At 41.2% G+C, this 24,952-nt stretch overlaps 1 protein-coding gene and 1 non-coding gene across 2 annotated transcripts; one reads left to right on the top strand and one right to left on the bottom strand.

The window, feature by feature from the left end:
* The first annotated feature begins 780 nt into the window (after positions 1–780).
* LOC118413345 (tetraspanin-12-like) lies at positions 781–18,347 on the top strand. Its single transcript, XM_035816686.1, has 7 exons — positions 781–1,374; positions 13,712–13,924; positions 14,534–14,608; positions 15,081–15,194; positions 16,035–16,178; positions 16,697–16,786; positions 17,139–18,347. The coding sequence occupies exons 1-7, from the start codon at positions 1,309–1,311 to the stop codon at positions 17,241–17,243; spliced, it is 807 nt and encodes a 268-aa protein (XP_035672579.1). The 5' UTR covers positions 781–1,308; the 3' UTR covers positions 17,244–18,347.
* On the bottom strand, positions 6,063–6,135 carry Trnav-aac. The gene has a single exon. It is a non-coding gene; the product is annotated as a tRNA-Val (tRNA).
* Positions 18,348–24,952: the final 6,605 nt, after the last annotated feature.

Genomic DNA, 24,952 nt, shown 5'->3' with positions numbered 1-24,952 from the left:
TCATGGTCAAGGACACGCCTGCTAAATCCTCCAGTCAACAGCATTAATATAGTATTGTGAAGCACTTGCCTGGTAGAGATTACAGGACAAAAACTTTCCCATCTTCACCTTGACCTTGCTTTCTATGGGTAACATCATATCCCCCCCCTACCCATCTCATCGACTTGCCAAGTTGTAGTTTTAAGAAAATTTGGAGCGTCAGGGGCAACCACTTATAGAGCATGGCGCTAACAAAGGGATCTTACGTTATCTGCTAATTAGGTTGGTAAAATCAGAGATAAAGATATAAAGATATACACATTGAGATTATGCGTTCATTCTTCGGACCAAGCGAACGCAATTTCTTAACTTTACTTGTCACATGTGAATAATGTGTGTCAAAAATTACAAAAAAAATAAATGAATGAAAGATGATATAGTATTGCTGTGTTTATGAGTTGAATTGCTGCAGTTTGGCATTATCTTGTAATCACAACACATTTCTGTGTGAGCGGCCTTCGCACTGAACAAACTGGAGCAAACGAACCTTTCTGTCAACAAGGCCCACGAAACAGGTGTGCTCGGTTTAGAAAACCGCATCGTACATTACTGTGACTTAGATCAAGTCGATACAATTTATTTTGACCCTCTCTTATTTCTCTGAAAGATACTATGACTACGTTTTTCTCATTTATTTATTTAACCGATTGAAGGACTAGTGTGAAATGAACGGTGTTTTGATTTGGTGCGTTTGCCAGCGGTTTTCAAACAACCTGCCTGTGAGCACAACAATCCGGGCGGTGTTGACACGTGTTCCCATCAATCACCGAGTTGAGAGTTTGCGCCACGCAACATTTACCTGACAAATGGGACAAATGGGAATAAATGTTCTTTGTCAGATAATTACCTAGACGATGAAGGGTGAACAAACGGTGGGACGGGGCCGGGGCCAGAGAGGGAACCGTGGTCCGAGCTTTCGGTAAATACGGCGGGCACACAGCGGGTCGGGGAACCGACACACTGGACAGGCGGCGTGGATAGCGTTTTCCCTGGACCGCGGCAGACCTCCTGAACCGGACAGCCATCTTTTCACTTAATCAGCAGGTGGAGCAGGACTGGCCCGCTATCCAGGTGAAGCAACAGGTGGGAGGAATGGCGGCAGGTGCGCCGGTGTAGCCGCTCCACAGGTGTGTAACCCCCCACCGACCCTGCGGACAGGTGCGATACCGAAAATGTTTCCCCGGACGATCACGCGTTTTTACCTGCCGAACCGAGATCAGGACCTAAACGGAGGGACGGACTAGTCCGCTGGGCACGGACAGGTGGAGGATGGCGGTGGAAGACTGTATTCGCTGCGTCAAGTGTTTGCTGTTCGCCTTCAATGTACTGTTTTGGGTGAGTATCTCGGCCGTAATACCTTCTGTATTGATAGCGGGGCGAGTGTTTAGGGCCTAATACCGTCTCCAGCGGTCTAAAGCCGGGCTGGTGAGGAATTCGGGCGACTGTTGTGTACCGCGCGGGGCTTTTGAAGGTGTGTGAACTACAGATTTGGGGATCACGGCCTAACTCGGCGGGACTGGGCAGATCAGCTTTAATGCGATTGTTTTAGAGGAAACAGACCAAGCTTAGATGCTGATGTATCATTGACTACTTGTCCTGAACACGTTCTACTACAGATTACATTGTGCATTGTGGTGGTGACAGTGGACTGTAAGAAAAGGAAGAAAACACATTCCTACTGCATTATGAAATATCCAAATTGCAGCCATTTGTAATATTACAAAATAAATACCAGTACATGCAATAGGAGAAACGTAACAGGCCATTATATCTATTTACCTCTGACTTAGATATCGATGGGCCCAAAGTGACACCTTGTTTTATTAGCAGTTCTTGGAAAATATGTTTGGGGGATGGGACATTTCCATACAGAAATGTTAACCTTTCCTTCAAGTTGTGTTTAAAGGTAATCGAACCTGAGTGTTCAGGAAGAGACAACAAATGTGCAAATACCTACAACTGTGCTTAACAAAACAGAGTCCTGTCCAAGGAGAATAAGGTTACAAATATTTCAAAACACACAAAGGAGCAGGTTAAGCTCCCAGGTGTGCTGTGGCTCGCACTTCCTCTGGTTCCAGGCCCACCGTGGTGTGTGGGAATCGAACCAGGGACCTGATTACTCAGGCGTGTGATCTGATAATCGCCCTACCTCTAATGGGACTTAGATTACTGGTGTGAGTGTACCGGAGCGCCGTGTGGTAACCTAAACAGCAGAAACATCTTCGGATGTTTTTTTCTCACGATGGTTGACCCTTATTTCAAATTTTCTGTCACACTTGTAGGTATCTCTAAAACTGCTATGTGTGAGATCGCGATGATCATCATAATAGTCTTTATGCATGTTAACATGTATATGCCTGAAACTTTTCCGAACAGAAACTATGTTTATTCATTTTTACAATCTCCTTGATTTTTACAATCGAACACAATAGTAGAATTATTCTGTTCATAAATTTAACACTCCAAAATGTTGAAGTCATGACTGCAACATTTTGGATGTTTGTTATCATAACGCCGTATCTTAAAATTCAACAGTGTTTGGTAGTTAGTCGATTACGAAGCTTTTAAAGAAGGCTTCCTATATTTGTTGTCATTCCTCTCGATCTACTCTCGGCCTACCACTCATCTTAAGGTCGAGAATGGAGGAAGAATAACACCAGGGGTCGAGAGCTACGACTCTTCGATTGATTTGCACAAGGTTGCGGTGCACGGCAGAAATGGGTGACAAATTATCCAAACATGAAAGATTTACCACTTAATTAGTCTGATTCCTTCACTGGGGGTCGAACGTGCAATTTTCAGTTGGCTCTACTTTCTGATGAAGGTGTTTCAGTTTGGGACTTTATTTCTTCGCTTTTGATTGTGTTCATCAGTGAGTTCGGTAAGTTCCCCGAGTCAAGCACACTGACCAAAAGAACATGGCGGCCATGTTGTCATATGTGCCCTTTAGAGAGCCTCTACTGCGTTTGAAAGTGGCACTTATGTCCTCTCATGTCACCAACAGGATGGGTGTTTGAAAGATATAGGAAGGGTGTTGGCTTTCTAAGCTGGGCGTCTGCGCGCGCAGAATTAAGGGTCACGAGACAGCTAGGTCACCTACACTGCCAGTGCCACCATACCTCTAAAGCGATCTATCCGTACCTGTACAAACTTCTTTGTCCGTGGGAACAGTACCTCTGTTGAACTAGTCCGGGCATCAATTCAGGCCCTGTCACGTGTAAATGTACGGCCAACAAAATAGACCATTGTCTGCTACATGTTGCACTTAATTTTATCTCCTTTGTCCTACTGTCAGGCATTGAAGCCCCGACTTTTCTACCCTTTTGACCGACAATGCTCGTTCTTGCCGACTGAAAGAGATACACTTGAGGCTTGTATCCACCCTTGGTTTGATAATGAGGCCTGTCAAGGTGGTAAAATTGTGCTGACATTCGACCAGGTGGTGGATTCAAGACTATTCTATCGGCTTGACACCTCATTTGCCGTGACGTCAAACATACATAGTGAACATAATACACTGTTTGTTAAAAAGCTGAACTTTTGTTATCATATTATTAACGGCGCAAAGCTGACGTCAAAACCAAACTTCTTGGAGTTAATTCAAGCATCATATATGTATATGATAACTATTGAGATCTGGTAATACTTTGTATATTGCAATGTCAACAGAAGAATGAACAAGATAAACCTGAAATAAGTTAAACGGCGAGAGATATACCTAACGACGTCATAACAAAACTATGCTAGAAATTTGTTAGAATTACAAAGTTTACCTTCCTCTGACAGGTATACTTGTTCAACTCCGATTTGTTTTTGATTCCGACATTCCACGGATGTGATGTCAGACCCACATATGACGCGTGTGCATGTTAGAGTCTGGCGATTCTAAAAACTTTTTGTAGCTAAAATACTGTGAAATTCCATTGTATAGACTTCATAGATTTAACCTGCCAATACTGCTAATAAGAACAGCACGTATACATGTCTACATTTCTTTGTTAAATTGTCATACATCGATTGACCATTGGCGTTTGGATATCGATAGGGACTGTCCAGAATATCTTCAAGTAGGAAATGAAATAATCTACAATTTGCAAAGCTGTTAAAAACAACCTCCCCAGGAGAGTTTGTAGGGCCTGTGACAGAAGTGTAGCGCCAGGGCGTCGAATCGCTTGACCTGGAATCAAATCGGAACAAGCTATGCTACATGTCTCTTGAATAGATGATTGGGCACCGGCGTCAGCCGAGCGTAACCGACGCACACCGAAGCTATCCAAGTGGCAGTAACTTTAGCAGGATCTTTCCTTGGGTTGTAATCATATACATAGCCCAAATGTTTCTTAAAGGACTCCCATCTAGATTTTACGTAGGTATACAACTCCTACATGGTTTGAAATTTCTGAGGCTATGCATGTACGTAATATGCGTTTAGTCACATCCCAGTGATGATGCCCGATTTTAGCCTGGATGGTTTGCAAAGTTACCACAGCTATCAATCATCATCACCATCTGTTTGATTACCCACTATACTAATGTTATAGTTTTGAAACACATTCCGTCACTCTCACAAAAACAACCGCCCCTCCCCCTGCAACAGGTGGCTCTTCATCCATTGCGTCTGCCCTGTTGACTGTGTTGTACTGAGCACGTCACGGGACACGTAGGCCGGAGGATCAGGTAAAAGGGCTGCATTATTGGAGCAGAAACACTTCCTCCTCCTGCTGAAAGAGCATGCCCTTTTCATGACGTAATGCAAGGCGCGGCAATGGGAATCAGAGTGCAATAAAACTGACGGAGAGAGAGAGATAGGGAGGGAGGGAGGGAGAGAGAGAGACAGAGAGAGGGAGAGAGAGAGACTTGTGTGACTCAGGTAAAAGGAGGTAAAATGTATGGCAACTTGAACATACATGGCAGTTGAAATGATGCCAATATCTGACAATTTAAAATAACTCATTTATTTTATGTATAACAGTGAAGACAATCTAACTATACATACTAATGCTCTGATATGCCCTTCCGAAGCTCTATTCGCAGAGCTGGCTGAAGGGCCTACAAAAAACCGAGTGCATCTTATAACTGATATGCCGCCAGGAAAAAAGCATATCATAAACCAAAAAAAATGTGCCATTCTGCTAAGGAGGCCATCATTAGGCATGTTTACAGGCTTATGTGACTAGCATTAAACATACATATTCGTAGCCGCAGTTTCTTTCCACTGGCTGCCGAGAGACCAGTAGGATCACAGATAGGTGACCAAAAATGATTTTTCAGATTGAGGATTAATTGTTGTGTTTTAACGGTACAGCATGTAGTGTGAACGATTTTACTACTTGCTTGTCTTTTGTAGCAAGTGCTAGTATTTTTCACGATTTTTAATATTTCAGAGGATGTTTTTCAAATCACTGCCCTCTTCTCTGTCAGCCCCTATCATCGTATCTCATGTTTTGCTTTGATTAATTGATAGATCAGACAGAATGGTTCAAGTAGGCCCGACGTGCCTGCGGCCAAACATTCCTCTTTTCCCCATTTGTTACTATTACCCTAGTCCTCGGAGTTTGGAGGATTTGCTTGGCAAACTTTGTTCTGTTACAATATTTGTCTCCACTTCATGAGGTCACGCGCGTGTTAGAGGTCAACTGGAGGTTATACAACGGACTGTGTAGACCTTTATGCAAGGCGTTATCATGTTCAAACCGGCGCTTTGCTTATAAGATAGCTGATTAAAAAGTGGCTTTGTTCCTAAGTTGTTATCGGTGGAAGCTGTAATGTTATCAACGGAATGTTTCGTAGTCATAAACATAACAAATGCATTTATCAATCTGTGAGTGCTTTTTATTTTTCAAAGGCTTTGCATTTTCTTTTGTATTCCATCTATGCTTTAAATGATATGTGCAGTAGCCATTCTCTTTTGCCTGTGTGTCAATTTGAAGATGAGGTCTGGTGACAAGATTCTAGGAAGCTAACATTTCTAATTTCTTTCAATGCATATAAAAAATCGTTTATAGAGAAAGAAAGTTGCAAAATGATTCCGCCCGGGATCGAACCGGGGACCTTCTGCGTGTTAGGCAGATGTGATAACCGCTACACCACGGAATCTTTTCGATGTCAGCAACACTTCCAACATGCACACAAAGTTATATGCAAGGATGTGAAATATTATTTAAAGTGTGTATGATTTGAATGTGGTACCAAAAGTAATGAAATAAATCTTGTACATGAATAGATGTACAAACTGTACACATTGGTCACATTAAGCTACCGTTCCTGTTACGATATGGTGCAGTGCGTGGAGGTCAAAACCTGAATCTATATTTACTCTGACATGACCTCCGTCTATTTTGGTAATCGTGATGGTGACTGAGTCACTGACTATCAGAAGGGCTTCAACAAACACTTATATCTTTTAAATTTATTGCATAGGGTTTCTGTATATTTGATTTCTGTTTCAAGTCACTTGCACTGTTGAAGTATTAAGATGGTTCCCTGACTAAATTCACCCTGCCAGTTTCTGAATTTTCAGAAGGCGTTGGCCCATCGATTTTGACTATGTGATACATGTTTGGTCTTTTCCTAATTTCCTACAGTTCAAAAGACAAGCAAGAAGGGCGTTGCTAGCTTAGGCTCCAATTATTTTACCCCATAGTCTTGAAAAAATGCATAACTGCAGTCGACCCAGGGCTTGACATTTTGCGTGTTTGGGCTGCGGAGTGGTTTGTTGGGCGGACGCCAGATGCTCCATCCCAACATTTGGGACAAAACCCTCTTGTCTGTAGGTCAAAGCTTCGAGTGTTCTCTCAAGCACTTCTGGTATCTCCTGATCTAGATTTGATTGACAGGTTCAACATACGACAGACGGATAGGTCGCCATTCAGGTTATACGTGCATTGGCCAGCACAGTGACGTGGTCTGTACGTTAGCTTCGTAGAAATGCAAAAACATGGAAGATTATCTTAAATCCTTCCATAAGTCTTAGATGGAAGTTTCCTTACCCTCCTGTTGTTTTGGCGTCGTGAAAGGTCATTCCAGCATGTCTTATCTTACAGCATAATCCTTTTGAAGCTACTCTTCGTTCACGCTATCGCTTTACAGATTTGCCTTCGTGTGTACCTAAGATATGAAGTAACAGATATGATATGCGTTGCTAGGCTACGGCTCGCAGGGCAAATACCACGACTCGTCTGTATTAACGATAATGTCGTGTCCTTCAAAATGCTCTTTATATCTTCTGAAGTCCTGTCTCTCTCGTCTCTGGTGGGTTTTTTATGCCAGACGCCAGGAGCGAAACATAAAAAAACGGCACAAAGTAGTTTGCCCGATAAAAACGCCTTAAAAACGTCAAAAACAGTCGGAGCCGAACCCCTGATTTAATAGATAGAGAGCATTTTTGTGGGTCATCTGCGGTTTTTTGTGTGTTTGGGGCAACAGACAAGTCGCACTGGTGGGTACTCCAGGTTTTGACAGCTGCTGTCTTGGTTGAACGGAGTGTGTTTGTAGACTAGAGCCTCTCCCGTGAAGACAGCACCAACTGTCCGGACAAATGTCCCTCTATCTGCACACCTGCGTGATTGACAGGCGGATCACACGACACTAGATCATTGTCAAGATAAAAAGTACCACACTGAATGGCCTACGTTGTCAGTTATGCGGTGATGTCTCCGCGTAGTTTTAGAGTATGAATAGAAGCATTAGGGAGAAGAGATAAGTGGCGATGGGCAGTCGTATAAAGTTTATATTGTTTTTTCTTCCATTGTTCTATTTTTTTCTGTCAACTATTCTGTGCGACGGTTTGGTGAGGGTCCACCATACATTATCCCTGTGGTAGTACTGTACTGCAAGAGGAAGTATTGATGACATGCATGTTTCAATTTTATAGGGATTTTGTCTAATTTTTCTTGCATGCCATTGGAATTAGGAACGCGAAAGGGCGCGTTTACATGACATCCTGTGAGACTATGCCATTGTTTCCTGCCAGGCGTCATCCGGAAGACATCCAAAACGAGTGGCAAAGGAGGATGTTATCGTCTGCAGGTTACGTCAGGGTGACATTTTCCCGCCAAAATAGCTGCGTTGCGAACATTACCCCCTCGCATCCATTGTGAGTTTCTCCAGCACCCTAACTATCGTTTAAAGCCAAATCGCTTTTCGATGACCCCTCACACAAAGAGCGCCGCGCAGTTGTTTTAGAAACGCTCCTTACAGCGTAGAGAGGTTTGGTAATGTTAAAAAAATGACGAGAACTTGGAACAAATGTCATGCAGGCTCTACAATACTGATCAAGTGTAAATATAACATGGTAATACCACATAACGGCTCCCACGCTAATGGAACTTTGTTCATTTAACTCCAAGTGTCAAGGACGATTATGTTTTGAAATCGCCTCTACGCAAGATCTTAATTGTTACAATCACTTCGGGATTCAGATACACTTTTGTCACCATGTTAACTGTTCAGTTTCCCCCTGGATTGATATAAATGCTAGTCGTATGACAAAGCCCGCTGTCCGCTAGGTGACTGACGTTTGACCAATGGGCTCACATATCGCTGAGTGGTCAGTTGATCGCTTGGAATTTAAATCCAGGTAAAATTTAGCGAAAACAACCCCAAGTACCCATTGTGCTAACAAGATTCTGCGATAAGCCTCATAATGGCTCGACACCTGTAGAGACCATATTGGATCACAGCTTTGCTCTTTCAAGTGTTGTCGATGGTTGTTGTTAAGAATTCAATATTGCAGACGCCTGTCTGTTCATTGTAAGACTCTCTCCAGGTGATAATATTCCACACAAAACAAAGTGGATGTATCCTAAGTCCGAGTACAGCGTTATATTGAGTGTACTCGCGTCGACTGCCTAAGAGGAGAGGTAATTAGGACAATCTTCCAACAAATTAGAATCTGATTAAGATAAGGCTGTACCTGGTGACCTGTTTACCACACATGGTGTGTGTGTGTGTGGGTGGGGGGGGGGGGTGTAGATGCCATCTCCCCTCCCTTCTGAGAATCTTTAGACCGAGATCCTTACGATAAAATAGAGTCTGACACTTAGGTGAGATCCTGTGTTGTCCAGTTTGAAGCTTGTCGTGTAGTCATGTTTTGTTGGCGGTTTTCATGTTTTACGAGTACTTAATATTTCTTATACTCACCTGACACAACGGGCTCAAACTTTGAATTCGAACTTTGCAACTGCCACTTAGATAATGATTATTAAGTACGCTAGCGCATTTTTCGGCCGTGAGCAAAATGTGATCATTCAACCTCCGTAAATAGTTTATATCGCACCGATAGTATTTGTTTCATTTTGTGCTGATGAAGGCGACATATGGTAGTCGAAACGTTTACTGAAGAATTAAAGAAGGTTGCATGACAAAGACGCCTTTGTTCAAGTGATCATCCCAACACACGTACTCTCCTTAGACAATCAGCATACCTAATCACGGTGCATCTTAAATTAAATTCGTTTCAAGACGTGCAGGCTCACAAGGTACGTCAGTAATCTCAAATATCATTAAGTGTGGTCCTGAGGAATTTGTTGTGATTAGTCTCGGGGAGGTAAATTCTAGGAATTTGATTATTCTGCGCCATGATTAAAGCTAAGCCTTCTCGTGTGGAGCTCGCCAAAATGCGCGGATCGCGATTTATTCTTTAATCATGGCTGAAAGCACGAGTCTTCCCACACATGTATTACAGAATTACATAAAACATAAGGTTTGAAAATGTAGTCAAGGGAAACCTATTAGGATTGGTTGGCGCACAAAGTATGAGGTTAAAAAGAAAGCATATTGCCGATACAAAACAGCACATACCGCCGATAGCTAAGAAACTGGTGTGTTTCGTATAGAATAATGTTGTAGAATCACTGATCAACAACAACATAATCTAAGTCATTTGTGCCTTGTCGAATTCTTCGACAAGCGATCTTACTATAAGCTCAATTGATTACAATACATCTACCTACTCATTTTCCAAGTGGGCAATGCGAGACTGCAACCCAAGCTTGTTTAATTTAGCTGGGATTATATCTGATACCCACGGCAATTACTGCGGATAATCTCCAACAATTCCCTGTTCAAATTCCTACTTTTGTCTCTATAAACAGCTAATGCTCTGTTCTGTAAATGAGAGGGTCGATCTGATCCATAAAATGCCAAAGTGGAAAAAGTACACCCAGAAAAACACGTTTGTTCCAACGAAATGTGTAAGGGTCCGCCATCTTAGTTTCAGACGACATTCTGTCACGTTATTAGTTACAAGGGGTATGGAATTCCAATTTGCCTTCAAGGAAGTCTTCTTCTAATCATGTCAAGTAAATCTTCAAGACTCTGTTGTCTGACTTAGCTAGGCGTGTTTGCACCCCTTTCTGCCATTTGTATGAGATAATGTAAAGCATAGAGTGGACCATTATTATGATCAGGCAGAAAATGTTAGTCATGTTCGTCAAAACATTTAAGGTAAAAGCGCAATAGTACCACTTAACATAAACAAAGGACAATGTATAGAAGCTATGGTGTCCTTGATACAACTTATTTGTCTGAATTGACGCTGACTCATTCTCTAGCACGTATGGAGCCATCCTTATGCGCTACGGGTACACATCTGACACCTGGTTTTACGACCAATTACCGCACACGAGTGCGGTTTACAATGTAGGGAACTGTAAATTATTCAGTATGACACCGAAGAACACTGTAGATGGCCAATTCTGAGGCAATACGCTCAATGGCAGCACAAAAGCCCGAAGTAAAGTCATATATATTTTTGGCAGGAACACAGCGAATCGTGTAAAATGGTCATGTTGCTTCAAACTTTATGGTAGAATGTAGAGTGTCATAAATTGGTAAGCACGGATAGGTGGAGGGAGCAAAACCGTTTTTGTCAAAGTAACAGGAAAACATGTACAGTGATGTGATGACGTTTAACCTTTTACTTTTCCAAGTTTAGGATTTAGACGACATGTTAGCTTTTGACTCACGGACATCATTCATTATTTAGAAGCCTAGAGTAGCTATAGGGTTCGAGCGTCAGAAAAAAAATCACATAATGAGCAGATTTCTTAAGGTAGTTTATTCTTTATTTCACATCCAGGCACTAAACATACAGTGTTATTGTGCTTAGAGTGGGTGGCAGTAATATAGACTAGAGTTGACACAACGTGGGCGTCGATTGCTGCAGCTATCGTGACAGAATACGTTTGTTGAAAACCCACAACACTTGTTCTTCGATAAATCTTCCGAACCATGCGGCTCGGTGTCAACTCAATTAGAAAGACCTGACTCAACATATCTTTATGATACTGATCATTCACAGACTGACAGGTTTTCATGCTTAAGTGTTGTGCAATTCAAATAAATCCATCAATCTTTTTCAGCTCTTGTGACGCTCTGGTACAATCTAACTGTTATTTTCTGTGTACGCATTCTTTATAAAGACGTCAAGATGTCTGAAGTATGCCAACAGACGCAGTATCTTATAGAACAGGGCCGTGTGCTTGAAACAAACAAGAACGACGCGTATGTTGTAAAGGAGTAAAGTTTGGCTGAACTGTCCTGTCGACGAAGATATAGCTATGCTATCAAAACATCTACAAATGTGTTATTCATTATACGTGCAATCAATCAAAATGGATAGGAGTATTAAATTGGAAATAGATATGTTAGCATAAGCTGTGCGGGACATTTGCAGTTAGTGTTTATGCAGGTGTGTTCCTGGTGAAAACTGTTTCTACGTACAATAGATAGGGTCAATTTCAACGGTATGTCAGGAGGTGTGATTTTTAAATGTTTCTAATTAGATTAGAAGATTCAGATGATACACACAAATTATATACACGGTACACACATGTATATCGGATCTAAAGATATAAATTAGCAACTATCTGCTGACTACTCTCTGACTGTCTCGTGACAAGTTATTTGGATAGTTGCGTGTTAGAAAAGACGGCACTAGTCAGAAAACATCAGTCATATTTCCACCATTACTTGTGCCATAATACTTTTATCCATCTTAAGTTAAAGAGAATCGGGGGTCGAAAGCACCAACCATTGTAGAATTAAGAGTAGTGACTGTTGAATGAACTTTTAGACTGCGTGCCCCTCGTGTGGCAACGTGGACTTTGAATAGGAATGCCCAAACATCACCTCCTAGATATCACTCAAACACCTCTTGTCAACATTGTAAGGTAAATCAAGTTATCTAAGGGGCCATCGTAGAGCAAACTTGCGTAAGTTGTCGGGGAGTTCTTACTTGGTTCTAACCACAGACAACGTCTGGTTGTCTCCTGTGTTAGTGAACCAAACCTCCTGCTCTGTCAGCCGCACCAGGCAACCATGTCGTATTGAGGTCATGGGTACGGAATGGTGAAGCAGAGACACTAAAGTTTTGGAAACATAACAAAGTCATATTGGCGGCTGCATTCGGCACTATCGTTGCTAGCCTGAGCTTCTCTCTTCAAGAACTGTCATCATCATACAGCATACCAGCTAGACAAGTCACGAAGAGCTCTGATCAAATGTCATTTGGAAACCCTTTGCGCACCTTTTTGCGTTATATGAATCATATTTTGATCCAAGAAGGTGGCTTTACTTGACTGTACAAATATTTCTGTTGAGCATCATCTGACATTGACTTATCAACTTCAAGTTACGTAACAAAACTTCTTGAAGCGTTTCCAATCGCGACCGGAGAGAAAAGTCCCGAGTGTTCGCTGTTTGAACATGTTGACCTGGGAAGTTGCGTAAATCAATCATCTCTGGGCGCCAGCTCGCACTCAGCCTGTTTACTTACATAATATGTCAACAGAGCCGGAGAATGTGAGGCCGTGGGGAGTGCAAATGTTTGCCCTTGTTTTTGACGGACGTCGTCATGGCGGTGGGGTGGAGAGATGACAGACCGTGACGTCGCTCGGTATTCCGGACCATTCAAACAACTTGAACCATCGCTACAGAAACACATGAACTTTACTGTGGGTCGTAAAACTTACGCGAGGCTCTATTGTTGGTTATCAGGTGAAGGTTGTCGCAATACACGGGCCCATAAAAATATTTTAGATCGTTATCTAAAATGGCCTACATAACGTGCGTCGGGCGTTATCAAGTTATATAAATACTGTTTAAAGTTACAGTAGTTATAACGTACCAGGAACAAAGAGGCAAGGTAAAAAATGGCAGGATGATATCATAGAATGAACTGGCATGACACCAAGTGAAACATAATGATCAGTAAGAGCAGAAAACTGAAAATGGTGGAGAAAACTGAAAACTGTACCTTGTGGTACCTCAATGGTCAAAACGTTAGACTAAGTAACAGATGAGATGCCTGAGAGTTCAAATTATGAGTGCTACAGGTAGGAACATGCTTCAAGGACACAGTACATACATGGCCTTAGCAATAAGAAGACGTAGTGTCCGCAGTCCAGCTGCTGAAGTGGTCTTAGCAATAAACATACAAATAACGCAAACAAATTTCCAATGTTCTAATCTCCAGGCAAATTTACCAGTGGCATAAGATAGTATCAAAGCTGACTAAGGAGTATAGCTGGCCAAAGGGAGTCATCGGCCACTGGGAGCCGGCTTCACTCCTCTGGCAGCTCAGTTTTATACTATCTTATGCTACCGTAGGATCTGCTTGGAGATTACCAATGTTCCGACACACATTGCTCATATTGCAATCTCTTTTCAGATCATCGGTCTGGCCATCGTGGCGGTGGGAACCTGGGTGCGAGACCACGTGTCTGCCCTAATCAGCATAGGCGCAGTGATGGAGGACACGGGCGGCGGGTACTTCGTGAACGTGTACTACCCCGTCATCGTCACCGCCTCATGCGTCATGATCCTGGTCGGCTTCCTGGGCTGCTGCGGCGCCATGGCGGAAAACCCCGCCTTGTTAGGCAAGGTAGGAAGGCATCATCTCAAACACCTCAAGTCCTGGCAAGGCCTGATCATGCCCCAAAATAGAGTGAACTGTCCGGCAGATACAAATCGTCGTATCTACAGTTCCGTATGTCTCAAAAGTTTGAAATTTGGCTGCAACTTCGTCTAGGTACTACTTCTTCCAACTATGTATAAAATATTAGATATTGATACATCTATTGTGTGTTGGCTATGGTGTGTTGGTACGTGACATCACAAGTTGATAGATGTATGAAATAGTCGCCGCCATGTTGGTGGGTTGGATGGATCCAAGATGGTTTCCGATGAACAAAGTTTAGATAGTTTGGTGCTTCTTGTTTAAATGTGTGTCTAATGCACGTGTCATTTGCAAATTCTAGGCTGTGGTGTTGACATGATTAAGTGACAGGATCACCTTATAATGGTTGATAAAGCTATCCAAAATGGACAGAGACAATAGTAGTCTTCTTATGTCTGTATCAATATCAATATCAATACCATAATCCATAATAGCTATTTAGTTCCTCATTACATAAATACAAATACCGTTCTTTAGTGTTATAGCAATACCTAAGTGACGATCACGTTTAACAATTTCTTCTTGTTCTTTCAGTTCCTTGTTTGCTTGATGCTGATATTTTTCGTTGAACTTGGAGGAGGTTTGTGGGCGTACAAACACCCAGACGAGGTAAGCATACATCTGACCTACCTTTTCAATGTTTTAAAGTATTTATAGCCTTATCACCGGTACCCAACCCTAAACAGCTCACTTGTGGTGATAAGCTATGTTAGCAACACACTTAAAGTTTCTTCCAATGTCACGATATCAATAATCCGTAACCACACCACACCACACCACACCGTACTGTTATGAGATTGTTGGTTGGGTTAAGTGCAGTCAAGCCGATGTTTTGCCTCCCGTGTGTTTCCACACTTATTAGATGGCTATCTGCTGCAATATAGCGTCAATAGTCACATTCGACTATACCTTATCCTAAGCCAACTGAAGATAACCACACAGAATACAAAACTTACCCGGGTCCAAACAACTGTATATGTTTTTCAAACAGTCAAAAGTTACAAATAGCATTGACAAAAGACAACCATAGACAAAATGTATTTTGATGCGGGAACACTAATAGAAGATCTATTTTCACCAGGATCCTTTTCCAAGACGAGATGACGAAGTTGCAATTCTATCGAGAAGATTGAGATTTTATGGAGACAGAAATTATGGTGAAGTCACAAAGGGCTGGGACTTCATACAAAACGAGGTGCGCAATGTATTCTTCCTCATGTTAATGTCTGAAATAAAGTAAAATCCAGGAAATTCCGTCTGTTTAATTTGTCATTCTGTCTGTTTGTCTATCTGTCCTTCTGCCTCACCTTGTATGTGACCTTTATTGATATACATGTATGTAACGTTATATACAGGTAACGTTACATATCATTATAACGTTAGTTCACCTTTATCCGTAGGGTAACATATATAAAAATAGGGTATTCTGGGGATCGTTACGTCGATGGAAGGTAGTTTCACATTGCAATATTTTGAAAATGTTGACATCTGAAACCCAAGCCGTTGACCTAAAATATAAATACCCGTTTTTTTAAAGCAACAAATCTAGATTACCCCACGGATTAAGGTGAACTAGCGTTACCACATTACATAGGCATATGAAATCTATGTATTAATAGAATATCTGATATCTGAATCACCCACAACTTTTGTAATGCTAAGATACTGATATCTAACTTCTTCCATTGTAAAAGAAGAAGTCACATACTATGCATCCCTGTAGATTAGCATTACAGAACTGTAGTTAATGTAATGTATCAGTAGATGCCATGCTTTGTACCGTGTACAATAGTTGCACAATTAAGTTATTATTCACGTCCTGCAGTACCACTGTTGTGGTGTGAACAGTTACCGGGACTGGTACCTAAGGTTTCTAACCGTTTCTCCCCTATGTCCTGCAGTACCACTGCTGTGGTATGAACAGTTACCGGGACTGGTACCTAACAGTTTCTCCCCTATGTCCCACAGTACCACTGCTGTGGTATGAACAGTTACCGGGACTGGTACCTAACAGTTTCTCCCCTATGTCCCACAGTACCACTGCTGTGGTATGAACAGTTACCGGGACTGGTACCGGCTGCCCGCGTGGCCCAGCCAGACGTGGGTCCCGGACTCCTGCTGCAGGGTACCTGCGGAGGGCTGCGGCCATGTTGGGAGGGACGAGGATTACTTCAATCAGGTGCGCGTACGCGTGTAGTCATACGGATTTTATTTTTTAGATTTATTGAAATTACAGACAATGCAATTGATGGTAAAACCATACAGCTTAGCTGATATTGGGTACCAGCACATACATATATTTACACTTCTCATTGAATACACATAATTATTTGCCGTTTTCAAAGTTAATGAGATTTTGTTGCTATGGGAATCTCGAATGATGGTTAAGAAAGGCCATGTCATGAAATTCAAATTAATACACACGTTGAATAGTGTCAATTCAATTCTTACACTTTGTGTCATATTTGCTTGCATGCAAACTGTGATGGGCTGGCGGCCAGAATGTTTCCAGGGCCTACACGGGCCAACTCAGTTAGACCCGATAGATATCTGGGAGGGCTGGAAGTCTGGAATCCAGACTAAAACTGTAACGGCATAGCTTTGCAGAGTGCTCCTGTTGCAAGAAAACGGAAAGTCGTTTGCAAGATATCACGAGAAGCAGAAAAGCATTAACATGCTTTCCCTTTATGCCAACAGGGGTGCAGTTTCTACGTGCTCGCATTTTTCGAGGACAGCAGACAAGTCAAAATGATGAAGTGGTTGGGAGTCTGCATGGGGGTTATACAGGTACGGTACTTTAATTCAATTCTATTTATTGAGATTGCAAACAATGCAATACATGGCAAACACAGGCAGCTCAGTTAGCTAATATTGGGTGCCCACACAAACATATACATTTACCACTCTTGTCAGTTTTGATTGATTTCCGCAAGCAAATACCAAACAGACAAACTTACCATTGTGAAAAGATTAATTGGGATAGAATTGTTGGTATGTCATTAACATTGCTGTAACAATTTCAAATCAGGTACTACATTTACAATAGCTATGACGACTTTTAATAACAAGTAATTGTAATCTTTTGACTCATCTCCAAGATTATAATGAAAACTCTTCTATGTTCTTCTTTCTTCCCCAGATGATGAGCATGATGCTTACGCTGCTGCTATGTATAGCCCTGTGCTGTAACAACTTTCGCATGGGATATTTTCAAGCCGCCTCACGGCCTATGGACGCCGTCTAGCGGAAAAGCCGCGAACCGTACATTTTTGAAAAAACAAACAAACTTGGGAGACAGAGACTCCTTGCTACCTCATTGATGTACAGAGGAAATACTACCTTCATGAATAGGAAAGAACAGACCGCAGCTATTCAGTGAAGAGGATAACAAGTTATTCGACGTGGGGTTTTATGTAAGAACACCGTACCTCAGACACTGTGTGCCAGATGAGCCAGTCAGCAAAGTTGCCAGGCAACAGGAAACGGTCACACACTTTTGCAAACCACGCACGATCATGACGGACACCGATAGGAAACTCCCTACAAACTCCATTAAATGTAGAGTTTGCAAATGTCTATCTTTCCATAGTGATTCAAATCGATCGAAATGCAATGCGTGGTTGTTCTAGCAGTTTGAGGGTTTGTACAATACTAACATGCAGTATTATTTAACAGCAGTATGTACATTTTGGAAGACTTTGAGATCCTAAGTATGTTGATGAAATATCTACATAGCTGTACATATTTGTGAACGCTTTTCAGATGAAATAACTCTTTAGGAGTAAAAATGTACTTATGATTTCTTTTTACTGTGTCTTGCCATAGACATTGCTTCTTGAGTTAACGTTTGTTGAATTTGCGAGTACTTTAGAACGTTGGAACAGCTAGTAACTGTGCATGTTGCTAACTATCGACACTGCCATACAAAAGTTTTGCATCTATAGTTTCTTGCAGTAATCATTATGCATAGTCTTAACGTGGCGCAAAAGCGCAGAAGTCAACAATCAAATTTTGAGGGGGAAAACGTATCTATATAATTATTTGGGACGCTACACACAGCAAATATTGCTTGCACATAAAACGCCTGCTGACTCAAGCTGCACAAAAAGGGCTACCCTTGGGCCCTTCGATACAAACAACCTGTGAACTTTTTATTTCATTATGATTCTTTTATACTTCGCAATATCGCTAATTACATCACAAATGGCCAAACTTTTAAAACACTATTACGGTCGCTGTAGGATAAGTCTTTACTGAAGGCACTTGTGAAGCATGCTGTACGTCTGCTGTGTAGTCATCATTGTTATGCCACAAGCCTTGAGAAATACAAGTGTACATACTTATTTTACCATGAGTGTAATCTTGCAATTTGTTTCTTCTCACTGAAGTAGAGGTACCCGATGAAATTTGTTTTGAGGGTCATAATGCGTTTGAGGCAATTCATTTGACCAAGACGTTAAAATAACCCCCTTGATCTGACAGAGCGATTCATCGATCATACCTAATAAAATTCCCGTTGAATTAAATGAAAATCCACCTTAAGTATCTGAACGCCCCTCTGACCCTCGAAGGATATGACCATTGTTTTACTGGTAAGTTAAGGTAAGACCCGGGTTTTGCGGTGCCGTATTAGGTTTAATTCGTCTTCCAGCGACCAGGAGCGTATTACAGATAGGGCTCCCGTTATGACAATTGCTTAGTCATGATTCAAAGACGATCAATCTTTCTGGACAATGTTAAAGTCCATACATCAGAAAATTCAGCCCATATATGATATAGCTCGACCAAATTTTAATGAGGCATAAATCATTTCTGTGACCATATCAGTGCTGGCTGGAGGTCACAACAAGTTGACCCTTTGTAATCAAGCTCTGATCGAAAGGCCTACATCTGAGCCCAGACCTGTAAATGAGACATTGATCTGGTGAGAGGTGCTTTGTCTTACCTTTGAAGCTTGCAAGGCATGGAGTCATTAACAGCTTAGAATGCTTTGAGACGTGCATCTGGCAGACCTAACACAGTTAAGACGTTGTTTCAGTGTCAACCGTCTACATCTGATTCATGCTCATGATTTAATCACACAAACGAGACAGGAACGAAGGGAACTACTTGCCATAAAGAAAATAAGCAAGCCTGTGGCCAATCAAAGATCTGGTGCTCGTTTCGCCACAAAGATAACGATATTGCGATGAAATACATTCTACTTTAAAGTTTGCAAGGAGAGAAAAGTATTTCAATCTGTAAATATGTCAAAAGAAAAGTAGGGCAACTTTAATCAATATCTTGAAGGGGTTTGAGAACAATATGCCGTTTGCGTGCCACGTAAGCCATGTGTTGACAATAAATCTTGATTTATCCCAGCCAATAGATGGTGTAAACGGAAATTGGCAGCTTTAACTATGAGTTGATAACGTGTAAATAACTGCTTTAACCGTGTACAATGAATTTATCGCAAGTTAACAAACAATCAAACTGGTTGACCCTAATATACCAGTTTTAAAGATAGTAGCATCAAATCATGTGTTTATGTCAACAATTCAGAAGAAGTTTCCGTGAATTCTAACAGATGAAGGCTCCTGGATAGATCGATACAATAACATCTGACAGAAGCAATAAATTCTCCCCTAGCTCTTTTAAGGCGGGTACAATGAGAGAAGCTCATCATTTATTTATATACATGCATTACTAACACAATTTTACACCCTTCAGTCCGCTCGGGGGCGTTTTACACTCATCAAACTTTCATCGCCTGCGAGTGTAACATCAGCGGCATGACAAATGAACAATAACCTGGGGGTTTCCAACATCATCTCATCCGATTGGACAAGAACACGATTCTTTATTTTGTGTCAGAAGAACAATATGGCACATTTAGAAGAGCATAGTGGAATGTGTGACTTTATACAATCAGTTATGAAACTGAAAACGACAATGAAATATGGGTCAATAATGACTTGAGGGTGGAGACTGCCTATAACCATTGTTTGCACGGCATGATTGGTACCAGAGAATCTTTTGTGCACTTATAGGAGCTGGAGATAGTCCCAAGTTAGTGTTATTCTTACCTGAACGAAATATGTTTGTTTCGTGTCATGAATATGTCTGATGGTAACTGCACGAGGAAGGGATGTAAAACGTCTTTCAATTTCAGAAGGTATTTGCTAATAATCTAGCGTGAACAGTTAACGTTATGACTGACGAAAACGAAGTACCACAAACAAGAAAGCTTTTAAAAAAAGCTGGCCGGGGCGCATTTGGAAGGACTACCTCAAAATTTCATGTTGTGTTCCAGTAAAATGTGCATCATTATTAAACTAGAAGTTTATATCTAAAATCTATGGGAAGTTGGCTGGAAACCTTTGTTCACTGGTATAATTGGATTTTCCGGCGTACTTTTGTGGGCGGAATTGTATCCCTTGTGTGCGCTGTGTGCCGGATATAAAAATCGTAAAAGAAACTCCGGTGCGAGACCACAGCCAAAGGCGGGAAGAGGTCCCGGATGTGCATTGTCGTTCTTTCTTCGTGACAGAAATTTCACTGTGGAGAACCTCTTAATTGGAATTCCACACGAATCGAGTGATCTTTGATTCTACCAATGGGATGTTGTGGACTCTTCAGTATGAAGCGTAGAAGTGCATCAGTGCGTCTATTAAAGTGTATCGCACACATGACAGGGTCTGATCTCATTAGGTTCCATTTGTCTTGTTGTGGTAATGCTTTAGCTTCTTCATAGGTCAGGTCAGGATTCAGGGTCATGAACAATTCTGGCCAGTTTAAATCATTAGCAGACACAGTGACAAACCATGTTGGTGGTCCAATAGTGTTTATTTTTGCTAGCAAGTTTAGCAGTTGGTCCTTGAAGTAAGCTGCTGTTCCACGTATATTCTTCATAAAAGTGTATGATGTGCTTTCAACATGTTGATCAATTTCATGATGCAGATCGCCTGCTGTTAGTGGCTGTGCTATGGATTGTGATCTAACATTACTCTGCTTTTGCATTCTACATACAATGGATATCTGACTGTACAATTTCTTGATTTCATACGAGTTCAAGGCAAAGAAGAGCCATGGGATGTTTTTTCTCCAGCAATCATTGATATTGAGCAAACGTGATTGGAAGTACTGTAAGTCTGTTAGTTGTACATCACGCGTCTGTTTGAAGCCATTTTTACCATATGGGTATAACTGTGGAAAACAGTGTTCCTCAAGATCAGTCTCTTTAAATATGCTTTGTGGTGGTGATGTTTCACGTGGTAGTGATATCACTGGGACATTGTCTGTTACATTCTGCAACAGAGATTGTAACTGGACATTTGGATTAATGTAGTTACAGGGAAAAGCTGAGAGTTCTTGGACAGTAGAAGGTGCACTTGAGAAGTCTGGTTCATTGGCGTCTGTGATCATTGGATTGAATTCACTTGACTTTTTTACCCAGTTTTCAAAGGTAGCTATGTTCACATGTGAATATAGATGATTATGCGTTACCAGCCATGTAAGAGCTTCATGCATTTTGGAAAATCGTACAATGTGTTGTGGGTCTGTTCTTTGTGTTTTACTTTCATTTGTCTGACAAGGGTGTACTATTACTAGCCCAGCTGTATCTTGGCTATGTGGTAACAGTTGGCAAGTAGTTTCAATGTTGGTAGGGAAACTTATGGCTTGACCTTGTTCACCAAATTGTCCACCTGGTAATACAATTAACTTGATGAAGGTGTATTTCAAACTGACAAGTCTTGTTTCCATTCTACTGAGTTGTTTCAGGCATGATGGAATGTCACCTGGATCCATATTGTTAGTCCAAGCATTGGGTATGGGTTTGTCTTTTTCAAGACAAATCAAACACTTTGAACAGAGATGATGTTGACCAGAAATATCATTGACTATTTTGTCTATGACAGCATTGTTGCAGTTTCGCACTTGGTCATGAAATAACAATTGTCTACATATGCTACAGTAGTACTTTGGCTGCTGTTTTATATAGCAATGAAATGCAGGAAAGTCTGATTTGTATTGTTCACTGGTATAGTCTATGCTATGTTCTCTAACATATTTTGTAGCCAATGTTTTTCTCACTCTATCACAGTTTTTCCTCTGTCGTTGCGTTTTTTCTTGTGAAGATTCTTGTTCAGCTCTTTTTGCTTTGCTAGCTTTGCGTGATGTCCTTTGTTTTGCAAGTCTTTCGGCTTTTTGCTCAGGGGTCTCATTTGCTTGTTTTGCTTTGTATGATGCTCTTCGTTTTGCAAGTCTATCGTCTTTTTGCTCAGGGGTCTCATTTGCTCGTTTTGCTCTTTCCTGTGCAAGTCTATCTGCTTTTTGCTCAGTTGTCTCATCTGCCTGTTTTGCTTTGTATGAAGCTCTTCGTTTTGCAAGTCTTTCATCTTTTTGCTCACGGGTCTCATTTGCTTGTTTTGCTTTGTATGATGTTCTTCGTTTTGCAAGTCTTTCATCTTTTTCCTCAGGGGTCTCATTTGCTCGTTTTGCTTTATATGATGCTCTTTGCTGTGCTGCTTTTTGCTCACAGGTCTCATTTGCTTTCTTTGCTTTGTATGATGTTCTTTGTTCTGCAAGACTCTCTGTCTTCTGTTGATAGGTTTGTTTTTCTTGTTTGTCCTTGCATATTGCGCTTTGGATTGCAAGACCTTGCACTTTTTTATCATTTAAATTTGATGCTGCATTTGGTGACATTACTAATTGATTCAAGAGGCCTTCATTCCTGTTCTCTGGCATAGCACTTGGATGTTTGCTTGTGGTGCATGGCACAATGTTTTTCCCAGTACTTTGGTTACAATGTGGTGCAAATGGAAATGCTGTGTTTGGTTGTTGTAGGTTCTCTTTCGTAGATACAAACTCTGGTTTAACCAAGGTGTATGTGTGTTGTTGTTGAACTTGAAAGCAGTTTTCTGACTCAATCATAGAAGAAACATTGCTAGTCAGATTGATAATGTGTATACCAGTAGGTTCAACTGATAAGAAAACATTTTCTGCTTGTACTGGGACAACCTCAAAATTGCATGTTGTGTTCCAGTTAAGTTGTTGCAAGAATGAAACTAGATTGCTGTTTGAACTGTGCATGCTTAAAGTAGAAGTGCCATGGCTATCTGGCAATGCTGTTATGGGACTTCTGGCATGTGAGTCATAAACAAAATACTTGTTATCAGCGTGCAACAATGCTACTGTTGAACCAGTTATTCCATGTGCTGTTATGAAAAGACAAGTGTTGGATTCAGCAAATGCTGCTTCTAGGGCTTTCTTTAAGGTGTAATAAGGATAGACTGCTTCTGTGGCAAATATGTCTCCAGTGTAAGACTCTTTTATTGATACACGTACAGTATTGTTGTAAAGTTGCAAATAGTCTGGAATATCATCAACGGAGAGGAACTCCACACCAGATCTTAGTGATGGTTTTATGTAGGTGTATAGTGCATCTCCTTGAAAAAGTACACCATCAAGGTCTGTACTTGTCCAGGTAATTGCTTGTCTGCAAGTACTGTGGTTAACAACTGCCATTAAAGCATTTGCAGTGCATTGTTTGCCTCTATTATCTCCACTGAAAATGATGTCACCTTGGTGGTATTTTCCCGATAAAATAGATTCACACATTGTTCACAATATATGTGTTCTTTGCTTGACTTTATTTGCACAATGCACAGTGCTCAGTGGCACGATTGAGTCTGGTGTGTGCAAAATGCACAGTGCTCAATGGCACGATTGGTCTGGTGTGTGCAAAATGCACAGTGCTCAATGGCACGATTGGTCTGGTGTGTGCAAAATGCACAGTGCTCAATGGCACGATAGGTCTGGTGTGTGCAAAATGCACAGTGCTCAATGGCACGATAGGTCTGGTGTGTGCAAAATGCACAGTGCTCAGTGGCACAATTGGTCTGGTGTGTGCAAAATGCAGTGCTCAGTGGCACGATTGAGTCTGGTATGTGCAAAATGCACAGTGATCAATGATCTGTTAATAGGTCTCAAGGTCTAATTTGGTTGGATCAAGGACTCTCTTTCAAACCTCTTTGGTTGGATGCAAAATGTAATGCGTAGATTTCAGCAGAAGAAGTATAAATGTGTACTGTGTAAAATCTTATTGAGTACAGACTTTTGCTAGCTGTAAGTTTCTGTATATTACTGTGTCACTTGTATATATAGCAGAGAACAGTCTAAGGCGTCACTGAAACAGAAAGAAAATATTGTCTTGATCACATAACATCTTACTAGTACCAACAAAAAGCAAAAATCTACAAAAGTTCAGGTGTGACATCTTGCCAACTGCTTTGCTGATTGTTTAACAGTTAGCTACAATCCGTTGTTTTCTACTATTCTTTGGAAATGTATGTTTTAATGTATTAGAATCCGATCCATCTTTTCAACTTGTACGATATTTTTACAATCAAAAATGCCCTGCATAATGCCTCGCATCGGCTCAAGCACAGTGCACCATTAAACTATCTAAATTCTCGTCAATCCCCACACACTGGTTTTACTAAAAAAACTATATACCGTTCCTTGGAAATATGTTTCAATGTGTCCGAATTCATGATCACTATCTTTTCAAATTGTACGTTACTCTTACGATCGAAAATGTCCTGCAGGACCTCCTGCAGCTGCATATATAGACGCACGCCCCCCTCCCACCCGCACGTAAACTGTTCCAATCGTTGCACAATAAACTTGACTGTATACCCTCCACAAAATCTTTCGTCAAATGTCGTGCTCATTTTACTCACATGACACTACGCCTTAGAATGTAATGTTATATTTTAATACATCCGAATTCCAGAAAGATAACTTTACAAACTGTACCAATTTCTGTACGATAAAAATCTCACCTCCTCCGCACCGTCAACGCCCGTGAGGGTATTTACCGGAATAACCCGAAATGACCCGGAATAACCCGGAATAACCGTAATATTTCTTGTTCCCATGGCCATATATACATTATTTTATGCCAAAATA

Source organism: Branchiostoma floridae, chromosome 4 (genome assembly GCF_000003815.2).
Source record: "Branchiostoma floridae strain S238N-H82 chromosome 4, Bfl_VNyyK, whole genome shotgun sequence".
Classification (NCBI taxonomy): domain Eukaryota; kingdom Metazoa; phylum Chordata; class Leptocardii; order Amphioxiformes; family Branchiostomatidae; genus Branchiostoma; species Branchiostoma floridae.
The sequence above is the reverse complement of the archived record's forward strand: the minus strand, read 5'-3'. Positions and strand labels throughout refer to the sequence as shown.